We start from the raw sequence: 27,759 nt of genomic DNA, 5'->3' as shown, positions 1-27,759 counted from the left end.
AATTTCAGGTATTACCTCTCGCCATGTGCAATGCAGTGGTCATAGGCCTTCACTTAATGACAGGGGGCAGCAGTGTTTGTGCTGTCAGTGCTAACACATAACCACACAAATCAATGTGGGATGTGGGATGTATGATGAACTTATCTGTTAGGGCAGTGTAGCATTAATGGGCTATGGCAGCAAATGACTGATGCGAGTGCTTTTACTAACAGTGCAACATTGCCTTTCCTGAGCTTGTGACCATATAGGTTGGGCCCTAGATGACTGGAAGACTGTGGCCTGGTCAGATGAGTCCAATTTCATTTGGTAACAGCTGATAGTAAAGTTCGAGTGTGCCACAGATCCCACAAACCCATGAAACGAAGTTGTGAAAAAGGCACTGTGCAGGTCGGTGGTGGCTCCATGATAGTGTGGCCTCTGTTTACATGGAATGAACTGGGTCTTCTCATCCAACTGAACCAATCAATGACTGAAAATGGCTGCATTCAGCTAATTGGAGACCATTTGGAGCCATTCACAGACTTCAAGTTCCCAAACAATGATGGTATTTTTGTGGATGACAACGTGCAACATCACCAAGTCACAATCATTTGTAATTTAACAATGGAAAATCCAGGATGGAATGTAACAATATTATGAAAAGGAAAGTGGTACTCATCATATAGTGGAGATGCTGAGTCACAGATAGACACAATAAAAAGACTGTCACAATATAGGCTTTTGGCCATCAAGGTGGTGAGTAGCAACTTTTCTTTTCATAATGTTGTTATTTTTAATTGGTTTGAAGAATATTCTAGACAGCTCAAGTGACTGATTTGGCCACCCAGATCAACAACATGAAACCCATCAAACATTCATGGGGCATAATCAAGAGGTCTTGGAGGGTTTCAGTATATTCCTATCCAGTTGGTTCCCATTGTTCACCCTGTAAATTCTCTCCAAATAATATGACTGAGTTGGAATTTATGGCTCCATGAACCAGCATTTTTTCCCTTCTTTGCTAAATCTGATTGAGGACGTGAGGTTGAAACTAAAGCTGGCCATCAGTAACTCCAAGTGAGATTTAATCAATACTGAAACCTGCAGACAGAGTTACTTCCAAGTCATTTCTATTAAATCTTATTAGTAACCTCTTTGGCTGTTTAAAAAACTTGAAGATATGTTTCCAAGTCTGTTACTGAAGGACGCATTTAAGTCTATGACTTGAAACCTCATTTCACTTTATGTGTATCTAGCCTCTCCTTCCTTCCTTATATTACACCTAGAGTAAAAATATACTAACTACCATATGACAGGCTCTGGCAAGGATGCTCCCGGGCATTCTCAGATCAGGTGCAGAAAAGTGTCGGCTGCCTGCCAGGCATCCCAGTTCCATACATTCTGCACATACATGAACTACTTTGCATCCTTTCCCACATATGTTTGGTTAGTGAAGTATGGTTCCATATGCTACGGTCCAGCTGCCTTACTACCCAAGAGTCAGCTTTCTTCCCACCCCTGCCCACATGTGCCCCTGGATGCCTGGCTGCTAGCCAGCAGGAACTAAAGCTGGAATAGCCAACCATATAAGGTTTAGAAAATACTGGCATTAGAAGGTCTCTTTGGCTGAAAGCTTTTGACCATCAGATATTTCTCTTCACAAGAAGCACTGTCAGATATTCCTAGTTGACATGCAGTTTGTACCAAACTTTCACTATAATGCTAATGCAGCCAATATTTCTGATAAATCACTGAAAGGTATTCAGAAGAGGTTTTACCAATTTCTCAAGTAACACAATATTGTGATATCCTTCACTGCATGGTTGATATGCAACCTTGATCGGATACCTGTGCTGGCATCCTCCACTTGTGACATTGTGCCAGTAGCCTTCATCTGTTTCTATGAATCACCTACTGTATCACATTCAAAGCCCATTAATTTCTAATTGGTTTCAGAATGGGTTTCTACAGTTTCCTCAATCACTTCAGATTGCAGAATGTAACTTAAATATGACCTCTTGCCAACATCTCTCCCATACTGTCCCACCTGAATTAAAGCTCCCTCTCTAAAGACCTTCAAGTTGACAATATGTTGAACTATAACCTCACTTCTATCAGTTTTTTTAAGGCTCTATCTTTCTCCCACACACAATGGCATGACTAAAAAACTGTCTACTGCTTAAGAAGTCACACTTTCTGTGTGTGCCACTGTCTACACCAAAGAAATTTGGAGAGCTCAGATGTGCTACTTGACATCTGTGACATTGTTAATGTACTCATGTTGAGATCTCCATGTCATCACCTACTCTTCAAATTTAATCTCTTGAACTTTTCTCTTCTCATGGCTGTGGACCAGGGTTCAAATTTCCACCTGGCCATTATGGCATGGTTAATTTACTTCCCCAGTCTTCGCAATACCAAGCTTGTGCTCAGTCTCCATCTCATACCTATACAAAAAGTGGACTTACAACTCAAAATCCCTATCTTTTTCAAAGTGTTCGTTTACATAGATATCCATTCTTTAATACCTGGCTATGGTATTCTTGAACTGAAGAGGAAGTCAGTATAAAAGTAAACAGACTAACAATCAACAGATCTTTAAAAATGTTTGGTCAGGCTCTTCTTTATTTCATAGTCTAAATTTTCAAAACCTGAGTAGAGAAGCATGGACATTATTAAGGAAACTAGGAAGTTGTGATGAAGCAAGCCTCTTTAAAATTCATTTTTTCATGTCTGGCTAGTTACCACCATTTTCACAAAAGAGAAAGGTGCACGCGCGTGCGCACACACACACACACACACACACACACACACACACACACACACACACTAGTGCCATCACATGACAAAGGATGATAAACATCAGAAGTGAAATGTAATTACAGGGGACGAGATAGTATTAAATCTGTTCCTTGTCTTTTTTGACAAGGGAGAGAGCAAGTCTGCATGAGAATTTAAACAAAAACCTCTATATCTATTTCTAAGGTTACTTGATAACTTAACACCAATTGCTTCCTTCACAACAGTATCCCAAGAGCTGGGAGTGCATGTCACAATGTCCATGTTGTTATATTCAGTAGGATGACTGGTGACTGACAACGTCTGAAACAGTAGATTTCCTCAGCTGTTGTAAGAGTGTGACATTTATGCTCAGTACATCTGTCCTCCACATTCCTGATAGTTTGATCAAAATACAACATGCCACAACTGCGAGGAATATGGTAGACACCTGCCTTATACAAACTGAGACCATCCTTGATGGAACTTAAAAGGACTCTCTCTTAGTTGGTGTTTGAAAAACACATTTCCAATCATATTTCTGCAAAATACCACCAATCCTGTTGTAAATGCTCCCTGCATAAGGCAAAAATGCCACAGACTTCAGTGCCACCTTGGTATTATAATCACGTGCATGGTTGGCTTCTAGTGCAATGCATGTTTGACCTGTATTTCACTATAACCATTTTGAAAAAGAAGATAACCTCAATATGGGCTAACTCAGCTGACAAAATTACTGGGTCCAAGACAATGTGGGCCCTGTGAACCAAGGTATGAAGTGCCTCTTCACATTGAGCCAGATGATGACTACTATCAGCCTGTAGAAACAAGTCAATGTGATTAAGCTTCCTGTAAATGGCATGTCCCAACTCACAATCAACCTTCATCCTGGTCAGCACATCAGGATAGTCAAGGCAGCCATTATTGTCTACACCCTCATCAAACAAATATTCAGGTGGGTTGAATTCATGTGTTCTAAAATGTCATTCAAATTCTCTCATTGCCATGAGGCGAAACAGCAAAAATATCATCTACAGGTCTTAGAAAACGTCTATGTTTAAAAGCTATTTACTCCAATACATATTACTCAAAGTCATCTATAGACAAATTGGCAATAATAGGAGATAACGGGCTTCCCATTTCAACTCCATCTGTCTGCTTCTTAAACTGGTGATTTAATAAAAAGTACATGGAATTAAAAAAATGTCAAAATATGAAATTACAATGAAAGCCAGACCATTAGCTGTTTACAGGTGTTGATAAATATCAACAGGGGACAGTTGAAAATGTGTGCCCCAACTGGGACTCAAACCCAAGATCTCCTGCTTACATGGCATATGCTCTATCCGACTGAGCCATTGGGGACACAGAGGATAGTGTGATAGCAGGGACTTATCTCTGGCATGCTCCCTGTGTGAGACCCACTTTTCCTACTTACTGTCCACACACTACATTTGTAGTGCCCCTGCCCACTATACTCATTAGTTACGGCAGTCAATCTAGCGATTCCCGTAAGAGTTCTAGCAATGTGAGTGCATCCTTACTGAAGAAGATCATTGGCTGGTAATCCTTATCTACATGAAGATTTGTTCTTTCGGACGTGTCCAAAAGAACAGATACGATTTTCATATAGATAAGGCTTATTGGCCAATGATCTTCTTCAGCATGGATGCACTCACATTGCTAGAACTCTTACAGGAATCAGTAGATTGACTGCCATGAGTAATGAGTATAATGGGCTGGGGCATTACAAATGGAGTGTGTGAACAGAAAGTTGGAAATGTGGGTCACATTGGGAGCATGCCAGAGACAAGTCCCTGCAGTCACACTATCCTCTGTGTCCTCGATGGCTCAGTCGGATAGAGTGTCTGCCATGGGAGCAGAAGATCCCAGGTTCGAGACCCCATCAGGGCACACATTTTCAACTACCCCTTTTGATATTTATCAATGCCTGTAAGCAGCTAATGGTTTGGATGTCATTGTAATTTCATTCTTCGAGAGCTGCAAGACCACCAATCATATCTGTTCTTTCAGACACATCCGAAAGAACAGATACCATCTTCATATACAATGTCAAAATAGGTTCATTTGTTCATAACAAAACCTAAGCTCAGTTAACTGTAACGAATCAGACAAGGGGTATAGGAGGGAAGAGAGAGACCACATGAGAACTTAATTAGGGAATAAGAGTCATTCAACATATTTCCTATAATCAAAGGAAGAAATCTGCTGAATTCTTAACATGGTACTCATACTAATCTACTAGTGGGCTCAACAGAGTAGCAAGAGGTTTTGGTACACAATATGTTGGAGCACTAACATTATTCACAATAACTCTGAGCAATCCCATCTTTGTGGACCTTCGGAAAGTTATATAACCTTGGATGACAGCGCAGTAAAAATTAAGACTCTTGATATTATCCTGTGACAAGGAATTTTTCTCCAGGAAGCTGTTAGTCCTTTTTGTACTCTTCATAGGATCAGCACCAATCTCGTGATATGCTGAATCAAACAGTAAACACAACATCTTTCGAATATAATCCTACTGGATCAAAACAACTGCAGCTCTAAACCCCTAATTGTAGGAAATTTATAATTTATTGTTGCTTGTGGAGGCTGGATAACTCTGCAGCTGTAGAGTGAAACTGCAAAATGCATTGTAATTTTTGTTGAGATGTTTCGATGAAAATATTGTTCCAATATTTGCCACAGTTATACATCATATTAATTCTCAAGTCACATCAAGCAACATCATGAAAGGATCCATCACACTCATTGACACTTGAATTTTGCTTCCAAGGAATTGTTTCAACTTTATTTAATGATTCGTACAAAAATTGGAAAAGGCCAGGAGATACGGGAAGATTTCAATTAGATTACATCATGTTCAGACAGAAATTCCAAAATCAGATACTGGATTGTAAGGCATACCCAGGAGCAGATATAGACTCAGATCACAATATAGTAGTGATGAAGAGTAGGCTGAAGTTCAAGACATTAGTCAGGAAGAATCAATACGCTAAGAGGTGGGATACGGAAGTTCTAAGGAATGACGAGATAAGTTTGAAGTTCTCTAACGCTATAGATACAGCAATAAGGAATAGTGCAGCAGGCAACACAGTTGAAGAGGAATGGACGTCTATAAAAAGGGCTATCACAGAAGTTGGGAAGGAAAACATAGGTACAAAGAAGGTAGCTGCAAAGAAACCATGGGTAACAGAGGAAATACTTCAGTTGATTGATGAAAGGAGGAAGTACAAACATGTTCCGGGAAAATCAGGAATACAGAAATACAGCTCACTGAGGAATGAAATAAATAGGAAGTGCAGGGAAGCTAAGACGAAATGGCTACAGGGAAAATGTGAAGACATCGAAAAAGATATGATTGTCGGAAGGACAGACTCAGCATACAGGAAAGTCAAAACAACCTTTGGTAACATTAAAAGCAACAGTGGTAACATTAAGAGTGCAATGGGAATTCCACTGTTAAATGCAGAGGAGAGAGCAGATAGGTGGAAAGAATACATTGAAAGTCTCTATGAGGGTGAAGATTTGTCTGATGTGGTAGAAGAAGAAACAGGAGTCAATTTAGAAGAGATAGGGGATCCAGTATTAGAATCGGAATTTAAAAGAGCTTTGGAGGACTTACGGTCAAATAAGGCAGAAGGGATAGATAACATTCCATCAGAATTTCTAAAATCATTAGGGGAAGTGGCAACAAATCATCAACTATTCACGTTGGTGTGTAGAATGTATGAGTCTGGCGACATACCATCTGACTTTCGGAAAAGCATCATCCACACAATTCCGAAGATGGCAAGAGCTGACAAGTGCGATAATTATTGCACAATCAGCTTGACAGCTCATGCATCGAAGCTGCTTACAAGAATAATATACAGAAGAATGGAAAAGAAAATTGAGAATGCGCTAGGTGATGATCAGTCTGGCTTTAGGAAAAGTAAAAGCATGAGAGAGGCAATTCTGACGTTATGGCTAAGAATGGAAGCAAAGCTAAAGAAAAATCAAGACACGTTCATAGGATTTGTCAACCTGGAAAAAGCGTTCGACAATATAAAATGGTGCAAGCTGTTCAAGATTTTGAAAAAAGTAGGGGTAAGCTATAGGGAGAGACAGGTCATATACAATATGTACAACAACCAAGAGGGAATAATAAGAGTGGATGATCAAGAATGAAGTGCTCATATTAAGAAGGGAGTAAGACAAGGCTGTAGCATTTCGCCCCTACTCTTCAGTCTGTACATCGAGGAAGCAATGATGGCAATAAAAGAAAGGTTCAGGAGTGGAATTAAAATACAAGGTGAAAGGATATCAAGGACACGATTCGCTGATGACATTGCTATCCTGAGTGAAAGTGAAGAAGAATTAAATGATCTGCTGAACGGAATGAACAGTCTAATGAGTATACAGTATGGTTTGAGAGTAAATCGGAGAAAGACGAAGGTAATGAGAAGTAGTGGAAATGAGAACAGCGAGAAACTTAACATCAGGATTGATGGTCATGAAGTCAATGAAGTTAAGGAATTCTGCTACCTAGGCAGTAAAATAACCAATGATGGACGGAGCAAGGAAGACATCAAAAGCAGACTCGCTATGGCAAAAAAGGCATTTCTGGCCAAGAGAAGTCTACTAATATCAAATACCGGCCTTAATTTGAGGAAGAAATTTCTGAGGATGTACGTCTGGAGTACTGCATTGTATGCTAGTGAAACATGGACTGTGGGAAAACCGGAACATAAGAGAATCGAAGCACTTGAGATGTGGTGCTATAGATGAATGTTGAAAATTAGGTGGACTGATAAGGTAAGGAATGAGGAGGTTCTATGCAGAATCGGAGAGGAAAGGAATATGTGGAAAACACTGATAAGGAGAAGGGACAGGATGATAGGACATCTGTTAAGACATGAGGGAATGACTTCCATGGTACTAGAGGGAGCTGTAGAGGGCAAAAACTGTAGAGGAAGACAGAGATTGGAATACGTCAAGCAAATAATTGAGGACGTAGGTTGCAAGTGCTACTCTGAGATGAAGAGGTTAGTACAGGAAAGGAATTCGTGGAGGGCCGCATCAAACCAGTCAGTAGACTGACGGGGAGGGGGAAAAAAAAAAAAAAAAGTTTCGGCTTTTTCTTGAGATCTGTTGGACAGTGGTTCATATCGCAATCTGAATGCGAATTTCATTCTGTAACCACCTGGCATTTGGCAAAGTTTTAATGCTTTTTCAGCATCTACATCATGATGTTCTGTGATAAGTCTTGCAGAGAAAGCTTTTGACAATACAGCTTTATCTGTACTAGGGAAATTTTTAAATTTTGCGCCAACTCCCAAGCATTTGCCAGAGATTCATTTTATTACTTCTGTGAAATATGCTGTTTTTGAACTACTGAAATATTTCCTGGGCACCTCCATGATGGTTTTGCTGAGTAATGCAATACATTAGCTGGAGGTTAGGCTGTTCCTGTAAAAATGTTTTTTTCTTGCTACCTGTATCTTGATTTGAAAACTCTATTTCTCTTTCCATTTTGGCATCCAGCTATACTGTGTACACATTTTATCATAGACTTCTCCTTTTTGGTTTGCAGTTAAGTGCTGAAAACTCAGCAGTAGGCTACTTGTCTCCAAGCTGCTAAATGAGAGAACTTTCTTCTTTCATAAACCACAAATATTGTAACAACTTTTTACTCTGGAAGCAGCTTCAAACAATTCTCTGTCTGCTTGACAAGTGTACATCAAATAAACTGTCAACAATCAGTGTCACAGTTCATAGCAGCCCCTTCTACCTCAAATTTCATTTGTTTCATGACTTTTTCATGCATTGTCACAGTCATCTTCTTCCCTGGAAGTTGGTGTAGCTCCAAGGCAGGGGTCCACAGCACAGATAAAATATTAAGGTATTAAGAACAATAAGTGTGGCCAAACATGAGCCACCAATAGTTTTGCCCTGCCCAGTAACAACACCATCTCCATTGCCATCCAGTTAAGATACACCTACAGAGAAATCCCACACTCAACATTTATGTCCCATCTTCAAAACTACCTTAATTTCTTGAGCAGTTCATGATCATCATTTGTTGGCCCTAAATACACTGTGCAACACATCACTTTAACAAAGTGGTGTGTCACACTATATATACTCTGCCTGAGATGAATGACGCCATCACTGTTACAAAATCTACAAAACTACATAACCATAATACTTACAAATCTCATTAGAAAATTCTTAGGTAATGCATTACACATAACAGGTTTGTGGAGTATTAATTAATGTCTTAATATCTATAATCTCTACTGTTTCTGTACATTTATATGCTCAGTACCACAAGCTTAATTTAATCAGACTTCTTTTTCAGTTTATATAACATACTACCAATTTTAAGAGAATGTATTATAAGCTTTCTCTTTTGTTATAAACTTTTGAATCTATTTATATTTATATTTGAACATATAATCAGCTATTAGCATCTTGATGTTAATTCCCTTTCAGTATAAGAGAGGTAACATGTATGGTCCTCTTACTTAATCTTTCTTAGGCTAAATTCCACTACAAAAGTATACATTAACACAACCATGATGTTTCCCAAAAACAAAACAAGCATTATAATATCACCAATACTAAAATCCTTTTCAAATATAATATATGCTATTTTACCTCAAACTCATATAAAACTTTACAAATGAATGAAGGTATGTTTCTTTTTATTTGTCCCCAATTAGCACCAGCAATCATATATTTTGAACACACTTATGCCATCCACTGACAACAATCCCTTTCTGATACTGAACCTGAGGAGTCACATAGCTCTAATCAGTAACACCCATAAATTACCCAACTTACTAGATTCCTCTTCTGCTATTATTGCTGATACACACAAAGCTCAGACACATTCCTTTTTATCATTTATGTAGTACCTACAATTAACAGTGAACTACTAAAAGCATTAAAATACATCTATCTCACGCAACTTGGGAATTGGTCAAATGAACTGTCAGCGTCCTAACTCTGTAGGCACTCAGTATATACTACCTTCCACAGAAAGTCAACTCTTACATCCTTATCTAAACTACTGACAGAGATGGTGTCCCCATATATATTCTTCATACTGTACTTGTAGTGCTGATTCATACCCATACATCCAATCATTCCTCTAATTTGTACATGGGTACATTATCCTAATTACTACCTTTAACTTAAGAATTTATGTTTCAGAGTCTTGAACTCATACTTCTAGTAAATTCCCTTGCACTCCTCTGTGAACCTATTCACTCTATTCATTGTTCCTATCTACTACTTCTATGTACTTGTAGTGCTTCCACCTGCTTTATTTCTTGCTCTTGGTGTTGACGTACTGCCTTGCTACACTGGCTGAAAAATGGGGTTTGTAATTTGGACACTGTTGTTGTTGTTGTTGTGGTCTTCAGTCCTGAGACTGGTTTGATGCAGCTCACCATGCTACTCTATCCTGTGCAAGCTTCTTCATCTCCCAGTACCTACTGCAGCCTACATCCTTCTGAATCTGCTTAGTGTATTAATCTCTTGGTATCCATCTACGATTTTTACACTCCATGCTGCTCTCAAATACAAAATTGGTGATCCCTCAATGTCTCAGAACATGTCCTACCAACCGATCCCTTCTCCTAGCCAAATTGTGCCGCAAGCTCCTCTTCTCCCTAATTCTATTCAATATCTCCTCATTAGTTATGTGATCTACCCATCTAATCTTCAGCGTTCTTCTGTAGCACCACTCTTCAAAAGCTTCTATTCTCTTCTTGTCCAAACTATTTATCATCCATGTTTCACTTCCATACATGGCTGCACTCCATACAAATACTTTCAGAAATCACTTCCTGACATTTAAATCTATACTCGATGTTAACAAATTTCTCTTCTTCAGAAACGCTTTCCTTGCCATTGCCAGTCTACATCTTATATCCTCTCTACTTCGACCATCATCAGTTACTTTGCTCCCCAAATAGCAAAAATTCTTTACTTCTTTAAGTGTCTCATTTCCTAATCTAATTCCCTCAGAATCACCCAAATTAATTCGACTACATTCCATTATCCTCATTTTGCTTTTGTTGATGTTCATCTTGTAACCTCCTTTAAAGACACTGTCCATTCTGTTTAGCTGCTCTTCCAAGTCCTTTGCTGTCTCTGAAGAATTACAATGTCATCAGCGAACCTCAAAGTTTTTATTTCTTCTCCATGGATTTCAATACCTACTCCAAACTTTTCTTTTGTTTCCTTTATTTCTTGCTCAATATACAAATTGAATAACATTGGGGATAGGCTACAACCCTGTCTCACTCCCTTCCCAACCACTGCTTCCCTTTCATACCCCTCGACTCTTATAACTGCCTTCTGGTTTCTGTACAAATTGTAAATAGCCTTTCGCTCCCTGTATTTTACCCCTGTCACCTTCAGAATTTGAAAGAGAGTATTCCAGTCAACATTGTCAAAAGCTATCTCTAAGTCTACAAATGCTAGAAATGTAGGTTTGCGTATCCTTAATCTTTCTTCTAATATAAGTCGTAGGGTCAGTATTGCCTCTCGTGTTCCAATATTTCTACGGAATCCAAACTGATCTTCCCTGAGGTCGGCTTCTATCAGTTTTTCTATACGTCTGTAAAGAATTCTAGTTAGTATTTTGCAGCTGTGACTTATTAAACTGATAGTTTTGTAACTTTCACACCTGTAAACACTTGCTTTCTTTGGGATTGGAATTATTATATTCTTCTTTAAGTCTGTGGGGATTTCGCCTATCTCATACATCTTGCTCACCAGATGGTAGAGTTTTGTCAGGACTGGCTCTCCCAAGTTGTAATGGAATGTTGTCTACTCCTGGGGCCTTGTTTCAACTCAGGTCTTTCAGTGCTCTGTCAAACTCATCACCCAGAATCATATCTCCCATTTCATCTTCATCTACATCATCTTCCATTTCCATAATATTGTCCTCAAGTACATCGCCCTTGTATAGACCCTCTATATACATACTCCTTCCACCTTTCTGCTTTCCCTTCTTTGCTTAGGACTGGGTTTCCATCTGAGCTCTTGATATTCATACAAATGGTTCTCTTTTCTCAAAAGGTCTCTTTAATTTTCCTGTAGGCAGTATCTGTCTTATCCCCAGTGAGATCGGCCTTTACATCCTTACATTTGTCCTCAGCCATCCCTTCTTAGCCATTTTGCACTTCCTGTCGATCTCATTGTTGAGACTTTTGTATTCCTTTTTGCCTGCTTCATTTACTCCATTTTTATATTTTCTCCTTTCATCAATTAAATTCAATATTTCTTCTGTTATCCAAGGGTTTCTACTAGTCCTCGACTTTTTACCTATTTGATCCTCTGCTGCCTTCAATATTTCATCCCTCAAAGCTACCCATTCTTCTTCTATTGTATTTCTTTCCCCCATTACTGTCAATTGTTGCCTTATGATCACACTGAAACTCTGTACAACCTATGGTTTAGTCAGTTTATCTAGGTCCCATCTCCTTAAATTCCCACCTTTTTGCAGTTTCTTCAGTTTTAATCTACAGTTCATAACTAATAGATTATGGTCAGAGTCCACATCTGCCCTTGGAAAGATCTTACAATTTAAAACCTGGTTCCTAAATCTCTGTCTTACCATTATATAATCTATCTGAAACCTGTCAGTATCTCCAGGCTTCTTCCATGTATACAACCTTCTTTTATGATTCTTAAACCAAGTGTTAGTTATGATTAAGTTTTGTTCTGTGCAAAATTCTACCAGGTGGCTTCCTCTTTCATGTCTTACCCCCAATCCATAGTCACCTACTACGTTTCCTTCTCTTCCTTTTCCTACTACCAAAATCCAGTCACCCATGACTATTAAATTTTCGTCTCCATTCACTATCTGAATAATTTCTTTTATTTCATCATACATTTCTTCAATGTCTTCATCATCAGCAGAGCTAGTTGGCATATAAACTAGTACTGCTAGTTCAAATAAAAAGATAATACCCATAGCAGCATAACTAATTGTACATTTATTATCCAGCAGGCCCAGAAGATTACAAATAGCTTCTATATTTATAATAAAAGAATTCTTTTACCATTACAAAGTAAGTATACTAAAATTATGCATTACAACCTAGTAAGCAAAAATATGTAATACATATGCAATTTGCATGTGCAGTACATATGGATAGAATTGATGCTTTAAAAAATCCTTATTTTCCTGGTACTGGTCACTCTCCTCTTGAGCTTCAGACCATAGTAAGGTAGTATCTAAGCATGTAAATGCTTCAGAAGCAGCTGGTACATTTTTATCTTCATTTTCTGAAACACTAGTGTGATATGCTGGCAATGTCAGCTTCATCAGTGATGAGGTTTAGTATCCTACATAACTTTGTGTCTTGGATCTGCATTATCAACATTAATCTATTCTTGAATGCTTTCTTAATTACATTCAAGGCAACTGCATTGTTTTAGCATGTTGAGTATTTTGGACATATCGTTCTGTTTGTCATTTTCAATTTGACCTTGAGAACTTTCCATCAAAACAAAATTTTTATTCCAGGATTTTTTCAAATTTGTTTCTTTATACAACACAATGCTGCTCCAAGTGTGTAGAATGCATCTTCCAAATCAATATTTTTATAATTTCTTAACAGACTTTCTTCTCATTTCTCTTCTCTCTGTAACAATAACTTTTTAGGAATTCTTTTCTGTATTAACATTTGGAAGTCCCATGCCTTGATCTATGAGCTGTAATAAGAAGCTGTCACATGATGCATGAGTTGGTGCACTGTCAAGGAGCAGCAATGTTTTCTCCATTTTGCCATTCTTTAACTAAAGAGCTTTTGCATAGGGTACAAAAACGCCCATAAACCATTCCATAAAGATAATAGTGTCCCTTCAAGTTCTCTTTTGTGGCATGTATGGGCATATTAATGTGTTCGAAACAATGTGGTCCTTACTTTTACCAATGATGAGCATTGGCAGTCAGTGGCTATCAGTTTCATTAGCAAAAGATAAAGCAGTAATACAATCCTTATTTATTTTAGGGCCAGGTTCTGCTAATTCACAACATGAAGCAAGAGTTCTTTTTGGCAAAAATTTCCAGTTGAGCCCAGTTTCATCAGCACTGTACAGGTTTTTGGGAGCATAATCTTCATACCTCAAAACACCCCTTAGTTTGGTTTTGAAGGAAACAGGAGACAGTTTTACTCCTTGTATTTGAAGATCATGAATGCTGTGTCTTGACTTGAAGAGTTTTAACCAGCCCATGCTTCTTCTGAAATTCAATGGCCCTTCAAGATTTTCATTAAATTAAATTGTCTTTCCACATAGAATGGAACCAAGGATAGGTTTTCATTGTGATACTTCTTGTAAAAATGATTTGTAAATAGTATCATTTAGATCAACACTCATGGCAAGCTTCATAGTTTTATGTTTTGTTGATTCATCAGAGAAATCAAGCTTAGATATTAAATTTGTGGTGCTCCTCTTTTTTCCCCATAATTGTCAACTTGCCAGCCCTGTACCCGCTGGATAACTGGCTTGCAGATTCACCTCCCTCCAAGCTTTTATTCATTTCCTTTTCACCTCTCATAGAAAGGACAGCATGTTTATGTTTAGGCATTTTATATCACATGTTTACGTTATGCAGCAAAGGGTGACACAGATGATTGTAACAGAGCACAAATGGGATTAGTATAGTTGGCAATTTGGAACTGATCTGATGTGAGGGGGAGGGGGGGGGGGGTGCATAGCAGGGAGAGGGTGGCACAGGCAAGCTAGTGAGGTTCACTTAAGTGGTTGTTCACTCGGCCAACATTTGGGTAATTGATGCTCTACTGTACTTAGGAACTGTGACCTGTCATCAGAGAGTAATCCATGTGGTTTACCCACATCCTCAAAATATTCACATAAACAGTTAATTACTGTATGATTATTCGTTACCTTTATAGGATACAATTTGACATATTTTGACAACACTCTAGCAACACAAATATATAATAAACCCCTCCTGTCCCCGTTGGTAAAGGTCAAAAAAATCTACAACTCTTAAATCCTGCAGTGCCACCTGTATTTTACTCAGCTGCAATCTTCTTTAACTTTATAATGCAAGTCACTAATCTGTAAAACTCACTTATCCATCTGAACTAGGTTTTTAAAGTAGCAGTTCTTGATGATGTGTTTCATGCATTTCTGTATCCCATAGTGTCCATACCCTTTGTGTATGAACCATATCAAATCCTATCTTCCTGTTTGTCAGATACATAGGTTCCAAGATTCTTCACACACACACACACACACACACACACACACACACACACACACACACACACAATTTTTCAAAAACGAAGTACCTTGTTGTATCATCCATCTAGCTTTTATTTTATCTGATAGATTTTTTTTTTTAACCTAAAGTACATATGTTACTTAGATCTTAATCTGGCTGTATTTTTTCCCTAATACTTCTTGCCAAGATACACATATCATTATTAGTATAGTTAATCAACAAGACACTGACTGTAAATATAACTCCAGGACCTTCTCTCCTAGTCAGTAAACTCATCCCTAATGGTAATCTGGATAACACATCAGTGACCACATTCTGAGAACCATTGACAAATGCTGTATTTCTATCTGAAACTCTTGTAGGAAAATGACCTAACATATTAATCTCCTATGAGGCAGTCTGCCTTCCATTGGGAAAGATAGAGCTCGGTGATCCATATATACTATAATATTTAATCCACATATAAGTATCTGCGATATACTTAATCTCATAGTACTGGCAACAATTCCTAATCTGTGGCTGTGTAACTCAGCTCATGCTTGTTAGGGCTTTGACTAGCAAATCCTATGGTTATGTGTTCACCCTTTCTGTAGCCCCAATCCTCTGCTCCCAAACCATATCCTGGTGCATCTGAGCCACTTTTAAAAGGCCAATGCATTTCTGATAGACCTAAAATTTGAACATTCTCTAGAGCTTGCTTTACCTTATTTAATGCTTCCATTGCACCATTGTCCCAGACCCAGGGAAGGGTGGCACAGGCAAGCTAGTGAAGTTCAGTTAAGGGGTTGTTCACTTGACTTACATTTGGGTAATTGATGCTCTACTGTACTTAGGAACTGTGACCTGTCATCAGAGAATAACAACCCTAGTAAATGCAAATCATTTGTAGCTTGTTCTTTTATAAAATGCCTGTAAAATCGTGCTGGACCTAAAAATGAATGCAGTTGCTTAATGTTCCACAGTTCATGACTCTCTGATAACCCAAATAAGTTCATAATCTGGTTTATGCATGTCACTCTCAACATATACCCCAATACTTTAAACTCGTCTTTCCCAAAATGTGACTTTGTTAGATTTATAATTAGTGCTACATTCCTAAAGCTCTGTCCAGGGCACAGGTAAATATTGCTACTGGTATATTTAGGCCAAATGGCAACAACTTAAACTGATAAGACTTTCCCTCAAATAGAAACACTGAATAAGGTCTTGAAACTTTGTGCAAGAGGACTTGTCAGTACCCAGCTGTCAAATCAATCAAACTGAAAAATGTTGTCTTTTCAAAACGAGACAGTAACTCTTCTTTACTAATTGGTTGATCCCTATCCATTGCAATACATTTGTCTAAAGTTCTTACATCTAAAACTAAGTGCACTCCTTGTGTTTCTTTACTAATAATAATGAGTTGTTGTAAACACTGGAACATGTTTCAGTGATACCACTGTTAATCATTTTATTGATTTCATCATGGATGGCAGTACATAAACTCATTTAAACACTGGTTGGTTCATGAAAAGAAAAGTCTTCTTTTTTTTATTTTATGAATACAGACTTAATCACCAATTACTTCTGGCTTCTCTGAGTCAGCGCTTTTATATTGTAATAATATGTTCTGTAAATACCATTTTTGGTCTTGAGTTATTATTCCTAATTTGCATGCTTCCTCACAAATATTCTTTATTACCTCTATTTCTCCCATTAACTGGTCATCCACTGCTGTAGCCTTCACTGTTGCCACTATATGAATATGGACTACTGTCCATAATTTAGATTTAAAAGGAAGTGTATTATTTGAGAATAACATTTTAAAAGTTTTATTTGGGAATTCCTATGTTACCATATTATTCTTGGAATCTGAAGATCCTCTGCAGTTCGAAAGTCAATCTAATCTCAGAAATATGTTAAAATTCAAACCTGATACCACTAGTAACATTTGATTGCAAACACAGTTATTCAAGTTTATGAGCAACCACATTTCCTCTTTAATCATGCTTCCTTTATTCAATATAATGACCAGTATAGTACTCCCATCTTAATGTTAATTCCTGGGTATAAATGATGTTTCACTGCCTGATTCTAAATGTATTTCTGCTTTAACTTCATAGATTTTTCCACAGATGATTATGCAAGTTATTTCATCCTTTTCTTTTTTTAATTGTATAGTAACCAATCACATATCAAAACTGAGAATTTTAGAGCCAGTAATTTCTCCTTAAATCCTGGAGCTGCCCCATGTTCCAGAACATACACTGTTTTCTGAGGGATGAATCACTAATGACTGATTCCCGAGAGCATACCCATTGTTTATTAGTGGCTATGAGTGCCTGATTATTTAGACTACATGATATAACATTATTCGACTAATTACCTCTGTGGTTATATGATTAGAGTCACCATGCTTCCTTACTTTTCAAAATTTACTTTCATTCATGTGTGGAAACTTAGATGGATAATGATTTTCTTCCTGATATTCTGTTATCATCCTGTAAGTACTCCACTTGTGTCTTATTTCTTATTTAATGTAGCTAATCCTTCCACAAAAGTTAAAAGATCATTTTCTGGTGTCCATCCCCTATACTGAAATTCTTTTCTGACATGAAAAGGCAACCTTCTAACACTCTGACCAAATGGCTTTCTTCCAGGGGATTGTCTAGATATTTTCACCTAGTATACCTCTTGTACATATCCCAACTATTGTTTAATACTTCAGGTCTAGTAATTCCAGTGACCATTTTTCTTGGGTACTGGATGACCAATATTTATTTTTAAATTTATTTTTAAAATCACTCCAGGAAGGGAATTTTAAAACTATATCAATTCTCTCTTCATTGTCCCACGATTTCAGTAACAGTTTTGAAATACTCTTTAGAAGTATGTGGGATGAATTTCACCTTCCAGTTTAAACTTAGGAAGCTGTGTGGATAAGTTTGTTCCTCCAATAAAATTTAATTCTTCCAGTATTTCTGGTGAAAGCCAATTACTTTCATTAAATTTCCATTTACTTAATTCCTCTTTGGTTTCATTAAGTTCCTCACAGGCTTTCATATTACCCCATTCTGCTTTTTTTCTTAATCAACTGTGGACAATGAGCACTGGTCAATGAATCATTTCTTGTACCTTTCAAGTAACTGAGTCATTTACCCACTCCTCCCAAGTTGGAGAAGTTGAGCCTGGTGTAGCTGTTATATCTGCTCTAACATGTGTAATGATAACTGTGTGTCTGATATCTGCTATTTTAGTGTTGTCCACCTATGTTCAGTCAATTCTATTTTTTATGCTATGATCTAGCACATTATACTGTTCCAAAACCTCATTCCTTACAAGGTCACATTGTTGTTTGTCTCAGCACATAAATCTTCCTGTAAAGTGGATAAAACTATTCTCAAGTTGGTTATTTTTGTGCTTATCTCTTGTTTCTCTTTACAAGATAACTAGATATGCTCTTTGAGGCTAGCATTTGTGGTATCTATTTTTGTATTTAAATCCACAATCAAAGTGTCAGACTTAGTACTGAGCTCTGTACACAATTCAGTCTTTGCAATATCTAGCTTAGTGCCAAGAACTCTTCTTAAATCTCCCGCAATTTGTTACCTAAACTTTATGTTCCATGCCTAGAACCACTCTTGTATACTACCATCCATTCTTCTATTTCTCATAGATATTAAGAAATGGGGGGAAGGGGGTTTTGAATAATCACTGTGAAAAGAGCTAACGAGTTATCTGTTGGCCCAGTATTCCAGAACCCAATAACACAAACTTTTTAGCCAGACACTCACTTCTGATTCATCACAATGCATCCACAAAGGCATTACTTTTGTTCAAATACAGCTTGTCCATGAGTTTCAGTGGTGCTCAGTGTGCTGAGTTGGAGGCCAGTGCCAACACTGGTACTAGATACACCGCCAACGTAACTGCAGTCAGATAGTGTGTGACGACATGGAACTGATGACTTAAAAATAGCCACCTGCTACTAGAATTGTCAGTCTTCTATATTGTAGACTCATATTTTATTCTGAGTAGTAATTGTTGTCAATTAATTTAATAGTGATTTCTCAGAAGCCAAATTTCTTCTTTTCTTTCAGTACCACTAAGGAACTTCAAGTTTTCTCCTCTTGTACATATCCCAACTATTGTTTAATACTTCAGGTCTAGTAATTCCAGTGACCATTTTTCTTGGGTACTGGATGACCAATATTTATTTTTAAATTTATTTTTAAAATCACTCCAGGAAGGGAATTTTAAAACTATATCAATTCTTTCTTCATTGTCCCACGATTTCAGTAACAGTTTTGAAATACTCTTTAGAAGTATGTGGGATGAATTTCACCTTCCAGTTTAAACTTAGGAAGCTGTGTTGATGTTCCTTAGCTCAATTCTTCATACACATTTCTCAAATGTAGCAGTATTAATGACTGCTGCATTAAGTAATCTTTACAGGTAATCTCATTGTCAACAAAAACACCTTTATGTACTGAAACTTAGTATGACAAAAATTACTAATTTCTTTCATGTATCTTGCTAAATTAGTACAGATTCGCCATCCTGACATGGTCCCCACAAATGGGCTGTTTCCTGGGTATCCATTTAACAGTTTTGCTGAGTAATGCAGTACATTAGTGCTGAAGAACAGATTGTCTCTCTCTCTCTCTCTCTCTCTCTCTCTCTCTCTCTCTATCTCTCTCTCTCTCTCTCTCTCTCTCATTCAGCATCCAGCATCCAGCATCCAGCTGCACTGTGTATATCTATATTGCTGATCTCTATACCCTTTTGCCATACTGCTGAGTGCTAAAAACTCAACAGTAGACTACTTCTGTCCACGTTACTAAATGAGGAACTTCCTTCCCTTGTAAACTGTATATACTAAAACAATTTTTTACTCTGGAAACAACTTCAATCAATTCTTTCTGTGCTTGACAAGTGTACCTCAAACACATTAGTAACAATCAGACTCTACTAACTCAAATTTCGTTTGTTCTGTGATTCTTTCATGCATTGTCATAGCCATCTTCTTCCACAGAGGCTGCTGCAACTCTGAGGCAGTGGTCCACTGGATGGAGAAAACATTAAGAACAACAAGTGTGGCCAAACATGAGCCACCATTTGTGTCATCCGATTGACTGCTATTCAGTTAAAATACACATATAAAGAAACATCATGTTCAACATGTGTCCCTTTTTCAAAACTACATTAATTTCTTGAGCAGTTGATGATCAACATTCATAGGTCCTAAATACATTGTGCAAGACGTCACTTTGACAAAAGTGATATGTTACATTATACTACCTCCTGTTGTTGCAGGAGACATGTTGATGTTGACTGGAGCACATCCACCCACGAGTAACAACAACTGAGAGGACTGCTTTACATTAACTTAGAGTTGATCTGGATACTTTTTTACTTGTGGACAAGAGCAATGTTACAGTTGCTTTGGATAAGCAGAATTATGTTCTCAGATATGCAGTGTTTACTCTCTGATTCAGCACATTGCAGGATTGGTGCTGACCTACCAAAGGGTGTTGGCAAAAAGAATAATAGCCCCCTGAAGAAAAGTTCCTTATCACATGAATCTATCAAGAGTCTTAATTCTTACTGTGCTGCCCTTCCAAAGATCCATAAGGAAGGCATTCTTCCTAGGCCAGTTTTGAATAATACTCATGATCTGATGTATCATGTAGTAATGTATCTTGATGCTCTTTTGAGCCCACTTGCAAGTCAATATGAGTGACACATTAAGTACTCAGCAGATTTCTTATGTCAGTTAGAGAGAATGCATTTGAATGACTCGGTCAAGTTCTGATGTGGCTGCTCTCTTCACTCACATTCCCCTGTCTGTCTTGTTACAGTTGACTGAGGCTAGGTTTGGTTTTGAATAAATGCACCTATTTCAACATGTGTTGAATTCCATGTACTTTTTATCAAATAACCAGTACTTGAGCAGAGAGTTGGAGATGCGATGGGAAGCCCATTGTCACCTATTATTGCCAATTTGTTTATAGAAGACTTCAAGAACAGACGTTGGAGTCAGCACCTTTGAAACCAGCATATTTTTTCAGATATGTAGATGATGGTTTTATGGTTCGGTCTCATGGCAGTAATAATTTGAATGACTTTTTGAAACACCTGAATTCAATCCACTTGAATATTTGTTTCATGATGGAGGTGGAATAGTATGGCTGCCTTCCCTTCCTTGATGTGTTTGTCTAGAGGAAGTTTGATGGTACATTGGAACATGATGTTTATACACTGAAGAGCCAAAGAAACTGGTACACCTGCCTAATATATCATGTAGAGCACCCATGAGTATGCACAAATGCCACAACATGATGTGGCATCAACTCAACTAATGTCTGAAATAGTGCTGGATGGAACTGACGCCATGAATCCTGTTAGGGCTGTCCATAAATATGCAAGATTATGATGGGATGGAGCACTTCACATTGCATGCCATCCCAGGTATGCTCAATAATGTACATGTATGGGGAGTGTGGTGGCCAGCAGAAGTGTTTTAACTAAGAAGAGTGTTTCTGGATCCACTCTGCAGCAATTCTGGACATGTAAGGTGTTGAATTACCCTGCTGGAATTGCCCAGGTCCATCAGAATGCACTATGGACATGAATGGATGCAGGTGATCAGACATATCACCTGTCAGAGTTGCAGCTAGACATGTCAAGAGTCCCTTATCACTCCAATTGCTCATGCCCCACACTGTTACAGAGCCTCCATCAGCTTGAACAGTCCCTGCTGACATGCAGGGTCCATGGATTCATGAGATTGTCTCCATACCCGTACACGTCCATCTGCTTGAGGCAGTCTCAAATGAGACTCGTCCAACCAGGTGACATGTTTCCAGTTATCAACTGTCCAAAGTTGGTGTTGACAGGCCCAGGCAAGGTGTAAAGCTTTGTGTCATGCAGTCATCAAGGGTACATGAGAGGGTGTTCTGCTCCAAAAGCCCATATCAATGATGTTTAGTAGAATGGTTTGGGCACTGTCACTTGTTGATAGCCCAGCAATGAAATCTGCAGCTATTTGTGGAATGGGTTGCACTTCTGTCATGCTGAATGATTCTCTTCAGTTGTCATTGTTGCCATTCTTGCAGGATCTTTCTCTGGCTGCAGCAATTTTGGAGATTTGATGTTTTACCGGATTCCTGATATTCATGGTACACATGTCAAATGGCCATACAGGAAAATCACTACTTCGTCACTACCTCGGAGATGTCGTGTCCCATAGCTCATGCACCTAATATAACACCACATTCAAATTCACTTAAATCTTGATAACCTGCCATTGTAGCAGCAGTAACCAATCTAACAGCTGTGCAGACATTTGCTGTCTTACATAGGTGCTCCCAACCACAGGGCCATATTCTGCCTGTATTTGAATAGCCTACTAATACAGACCTGTATCTACAGGCTGATAGTTGTACCATCCAGCTCGATGTGAAGGAGTACTTCATACCTTGGTTCACAAGGGCCACATCATCTCAAACTCTGAGAGTTTGTCAGCTGTGCCAGCCTCCCTTGAGATCACCTTTCACCAGAATGGTTATAGCAAAAAGTAGGTCAGACATTTATCTCACTGTCAACCAATCATGCACAATTTATCAAAGAAATCTGCCAAACAGCCATGCAAATTGAGAAGTTATTTTATTATTGCTACCAGTTTTGGCAATTCAATATGTCATCTTCAGGCCCCATATGCACCTCTCAAAGTCATCAATACTGGCATGATGGGGCTATCTGTTGCTGGATGTTGTGAATTCTTACCTTAAGCCCTTCTTCAGAGACCTGACTGCAACTCATCTGCAGCTAAGTTGCAGTCAAGCCTTTGAATGAAGCATTTGAGGTCAGAACTCATGGCATCCAAAACAAATGGCCCCAGGATCCCAATATTGATAATTCTGAGAGATGCATTTTGGTCTGAGGATGGCATATTGAATTGTTGAAACTGCTAGTGAAAATAAAATAAAATAAATTCACAACTTGCACTGCCCTTTCTTCGAATTTCTTTGTTAAATATTTGACCAGCTGCTGTCCCACATCCACAATGGGTCAACAGAGACAATCATGCATGAGGTGAGCGATGATAATACCAAGGACACACCAAAGACTATGACACTTTTGGTTTATGCAGGACTGATGGTATTTTGTGGTAATATCATGATAAATGTGATTTTTTGTGGAGTGTAGCAAAATGGATATTTTGACATGCATTTGCAGCTATTGTGATAGTGTTGTTAAGGAAGCAGGTGAAATTAAATTAGCATGTAATCTTATAAACAGAGATGGAGGTTTCTGTTTAAAATCTGCATGGAATTCTGCTCTCTCCCTGTCAAAAGACAGAGGGAAATAGTTAATGTTACCTCACCTGCTGGTCATTAATGTTCACTATCAACAACTTCTGATGTCAGTAACATTGGTTGTGTGATGGTGCTATTATTTCTCTGTAAAACAAGGTTTGGTGCAGCACTTGCTTGTTACAGTTTTGCCTTGAAAATGCCTGAGTGTGAACCTGACAAAATATTGACGATTGTCACCAATGGCATCTGGCTGCATCCCTGTAAGTTATCTGAACAAGACAATAATTAAAATGAATGTCACTGCTTCACATCTGGTAGCAGCATCTAGAGCAAAAAAGACAAAGTGCACACAATCAAAGTGAAATGAGAACTCAGAACCCTAAAACCTAAAGCCACAAAAAACCAAATAATCCCTTCCCTTGACTTGCAAAGAAATCTGACCAGCACGAAAACGTGTTAAGCCAGGTAATGCTCCAGTGTTTAACAATATTCACACTAAACTCCTAATAAACTGAGGCAAATATAAAACAGTTTGGTTGACTCATTTTTTCACAGAAATTATTCAAACTGGTAATATACGAGGGGGGACCCAAAAATAACATGAATTTCTTTTTAGAAAGCATATACTTTATTTTTTTCAAATACAACCTTAATCTCCTTTGAAGTCTCTCCATTAGCATTAATACACTTGTCCAAACATTCATTCCAGTGTTTGAAGCACCTTTTAAATTTGTCCTCTTTGATACCTGCTAGCACTTTCATGACATTGCATTTTACATCTTCCACATCCACAAAATGCTTCTCTCTCAAGTCTCTTTTCATCCTTGGGAATAGGAAGAAGTCCAAGAGTGGTAAATCCAGCGAATAGGGCTTGTGGGTCAAGGCAGTCGTCTTCGTTGAGGCCAAAAACTGGTGAACACTGAGAGCTGTGTGCATGGGAGCATTGTCGTGATGCAGGAACCACATGCCAGAATCCCACAAAGCTGGACGTTTTCATGACAAACTTCTATGAAGCCATTTCATAACTTCCAAATAGAATTGTTGTTTCCTGTCTGGTTTTCAGGAATTGTTGGTTTTCTGTCTGGTTTTCAGGGACAAATTCAGAGTGTACGATCCCTATATAAAAAATAAAAAAAAGCATCATTTTCAAATTCGATTCCACTTGTCGAGCTTTTTTTGTTCAAGGTGAGCCAGGTGACTTCCATTGTGATGACTGATTTTTACTTTCTGGATTGTACCCGTAGCACCCTGACTGATCTCCTGTAATGATTTTGTTGAAAAAATGTGTATCATCTTTGAACGCGTCCTTCATATCAAGACAGGCTTGAACATGATGATCCCTTTGATCTCCGGTAAGAAGCATCAGCATGAATTCTGCAGCCACTCTTCAAATCCCCAAATTGATGGTCAAGATGTGCTGAATTTAGCTCCTGGACAACCCGGACAAGTTCTCGAGTTGGTCAATTGCCCTGAGTTGATCTTTGATGAGATCATGGATTTTGTCGATGTTGTCTTCACTTCAAGTTGAAGGTCGACCGGAATGGTACTGATCTTCAACCATCATTTCTCTCTTTCTAGACAGATAAAACCATTCACACACTTGCATTTTACTAAGAGCATGGTCTTTGTGTGCTGTCTGAATCATTGCAACAGTTTCTGCTGCGTTCTTGCTGAGCAAGAAACAAAACTTCACTGCCGCATGTTGTTTGTAAGAACTAGCCATTTCCTTATGTCATGTCTGCACTGTACATACACTCAAAAAACTGCCAAATAAACCACACTTCTCACTGTTGGGTGACGTCGTGTGCCAGAATGACTCAGCAGAGGTCCTACTACAACCTCTCTGGTGGTGCAACCTGCAACTATAAGTACATGATGTGCAGCATTATGATTCCAGTTTCTTTTGGGTCCCCCTTATACCACAAGAATTTAAATGCTCAAAGATTATTACTGTATTACAACCAGGCAAATCACCTAATAGCTGCTTCCACCTGAATAGGAAAATCATCAGAAAAAACTCAACATAGAGTTTGAAAACACTACTCTTACTCCTGATAAAACACCAAAGTATCTGAGGATGATCCCTAACAGAACTTTATCTTTCGGGCAGCATCTAACTAAAACACCTGAAAATTGAAAATAGAAACATCATTCAAGAGCTTTTTGATACAATCTGGGGATCACTGGCATCCCCCCCCCCCCCCCCCCCCTCGCGACATTCATCTGTTCCATATCTTATCTTCTCAACCACGAAATACTGTGCCCCAGTTTGGCTTAACTGCCCCTTTTGTACAGAAGAAAGATATCCAACAAAATAATACAGTGAGATTGATTACTGGTGTTACTAAATCAACACCTACAGAACAAGCCTCTAAGCCACATTCCATACCCTCAACTGTGACACATAAAATAATGCTCTCACAAATGAGTAAAAAAAGATCATGGATAGTAAAAATCTACCAGTCCATCAAGATATCAGTGATGTAAACCTTAGCAAACTCCACTCTCGATGATCACCAACAATAAAAGCAATAGCCACTGTGGAAGATGAGTTCAGTCTTACTAATGCATGGACTTAAGAATGGACTGGACAACAAAATAAATGCTCATATTTGTTGCACAAATGGGTTAAGCAACCATCTCCACTTAGAGACTGCAGTAAACCACAGATCTTTAGACACATTGCAGAAGAATGTAGTGAAAGATCATATGAAGGCAGATCAAAAGATTTCCTGCTAGCAAACTCCACAAAGTTGATAGATTATATAAACTTTCTAGGTGTTTTAGTAAGATTTTGTGTTGAATATATTATGCTCCACACTCTAGGTAAATTCCCCCCTCCCTCCCCAATGTATCATAAAGCCATATGATAAATAAATAAAACAAATTTATTTCATACCTGTATCTGGACATGTTGCATATTGTATACCACAGAAATTTCTCTCAGTTCGAATGCAGATGCTGTAGTCCTGGTTAGATAACTGTAGGCCAACTTCTGGATCATAATTGAATGATTTAACTTGTCCTGTTACTCCAGTAAAATACTGAAGACATCCTGATTCAGCTACAACAGCAACATAAATTAATTACTCAGCATTGTTTTTTCCAGATTCAATAGTTTGTCATACCAACAGATTAAAGATAAGAGAGGCAAGAACAGCTACAGTTTAAAATTCTAAGTTGTCAGTCAGGATAGTAGAGTTTTCATTCTTCTTTTAAATTTTACTATGTCATTAGTAAGGAGCTGAGCACAGAATAAATGACTACAAGTAACTTACACAAATCCTAACATGTTTATTGCTTAATTGATATTTAATATTTCCACTAAAACATGATTTTATTTCTGCAACAAAAAAAGTGATAAGTGTGCTAATTAGGGAATTAAAATTTATCATTCAGGTTCTCTAAGAGAGCAAAATGAGTAATAGTTAATTCATCCAGGAAATCTAAGATGAACCCATTTCCTGTATTTGATCCATTCATTTTCTACTACATTTGATAATTTTTTCTTGATATTTTATGGTCATGGTGCCCTCTCCATTTACTGTCTCCTTCACATGTTTCCCTCTCTTGTTTATGAGATTTTCATACCTGCTGTTAGTTCACTTTGCACACAAATCAATTTATCTCTGTTCTTATATATCCAAATATATCATCATTCTTCATTCCTGAAGAAGACACTAAAAAAACTTTTGATCTTTTTGAGATAATTTTAAATTTAATTAAAAAATCAATACAGCATACACACTCAGGCCACACAACAATATACTACATTGTTGTTTTATTAAAGCATGTTAGATAGCATATTCATAACAAATTTGAAAATAAATAGGTTGGAAATGTTTGTTTCATAATACTGTGACATTCGTAATGGCATGCAGTATTCTGATACTGATTAATACGCTCTAACCATTTTACATTAAACTTACCTCTAAGCGGTGATGAGCAGGCTATTTGGCTGACTCTCACTTTCCAGCTTCTTGAAAATGTGGGCCCACTGGTTACAAATGTTAGGGCAATGGGACTAATTTGGCCCTCATTGGCATCAACATACACTGAAATATAAACACAATCCAGCAGAGTCTATTATAGTCCAGAAAATCAGCGGTAGTGACACTTCCATGAGAACGCAACAGAGAAAGAGTCATGTAACATACTACAGAATGTCAGGACAATTTTTGAGACAGAACAGTACTGGTACATTCAAATGGGCATGCATAATCCAGTGAAAGAAGAAAGCAAAAATATTGGAACTCTTGACCTACATTAAAAATATTACAGCTTCTATAACACTCATTAGGAATTAGTTATTATGGTCTAATTATGGTTGTTAGTTAAGGAAGGCTAGTCCTATGAGACAGGACTCCCATAGTATTTCACCTCATTTACAATGTTTTTGCTTCAGCACAATGACCTTGG

At 38.0% G+C, this 27,759-nt stretch overlaps 1 protein-coding gene across 2 annotated transcripts in view; it reads right to left on the bottom strand.

The window, feature by feature from the left end:
• The window catches only part of LOC126266689 (uncharacterized), a 148,772-nt gene that overhangs the window by 12,617 nt on the left and 108,396 nt on the right, over positions 1 to 27,759 (bottom strand). For both annotated transcript variants that reach the window (XM_049971120.1, XM_049971121.1), the window contains exons 7-8: positions 27,270 to 27,395; positions 26,240 to 26,404 (exon numbers count right to left, since the gene is read on the bottom strand). In XM_049971120.1, the coding sequence (XP_049827077.1) occupies positions 26,240 to 26,404; positions 27,270 to 27,395 (291 nt within the window). The remainder of the gene's footprint in view (positions 1 to 26,239; positions 26,405 to 27,269; positions 27,396 to 27,759) is intronic.

The sequence above is a fragment of the Schistocerca gregaria genome, chromosome 4 (assembly GCF_023897955.1).
Source record: "Schistocerca gregaria isolate iqSchGreg1 chromosome 4, iqSchGreg1.2, whole genome shotgun sequence".
In the NCBI taxonomy this organism is placed as follows: Eukaryota; Metazoa; Arthropoda; class Insecta; order Orthoptera; family Acrididae; genus Schistocerca; species Schistocerca gregaria.
The sequence above is the reverse complement of the archived record's forward strand: the minus strand, read 5'-3'. Positions and strand labels throughout refer to the sequence as shown.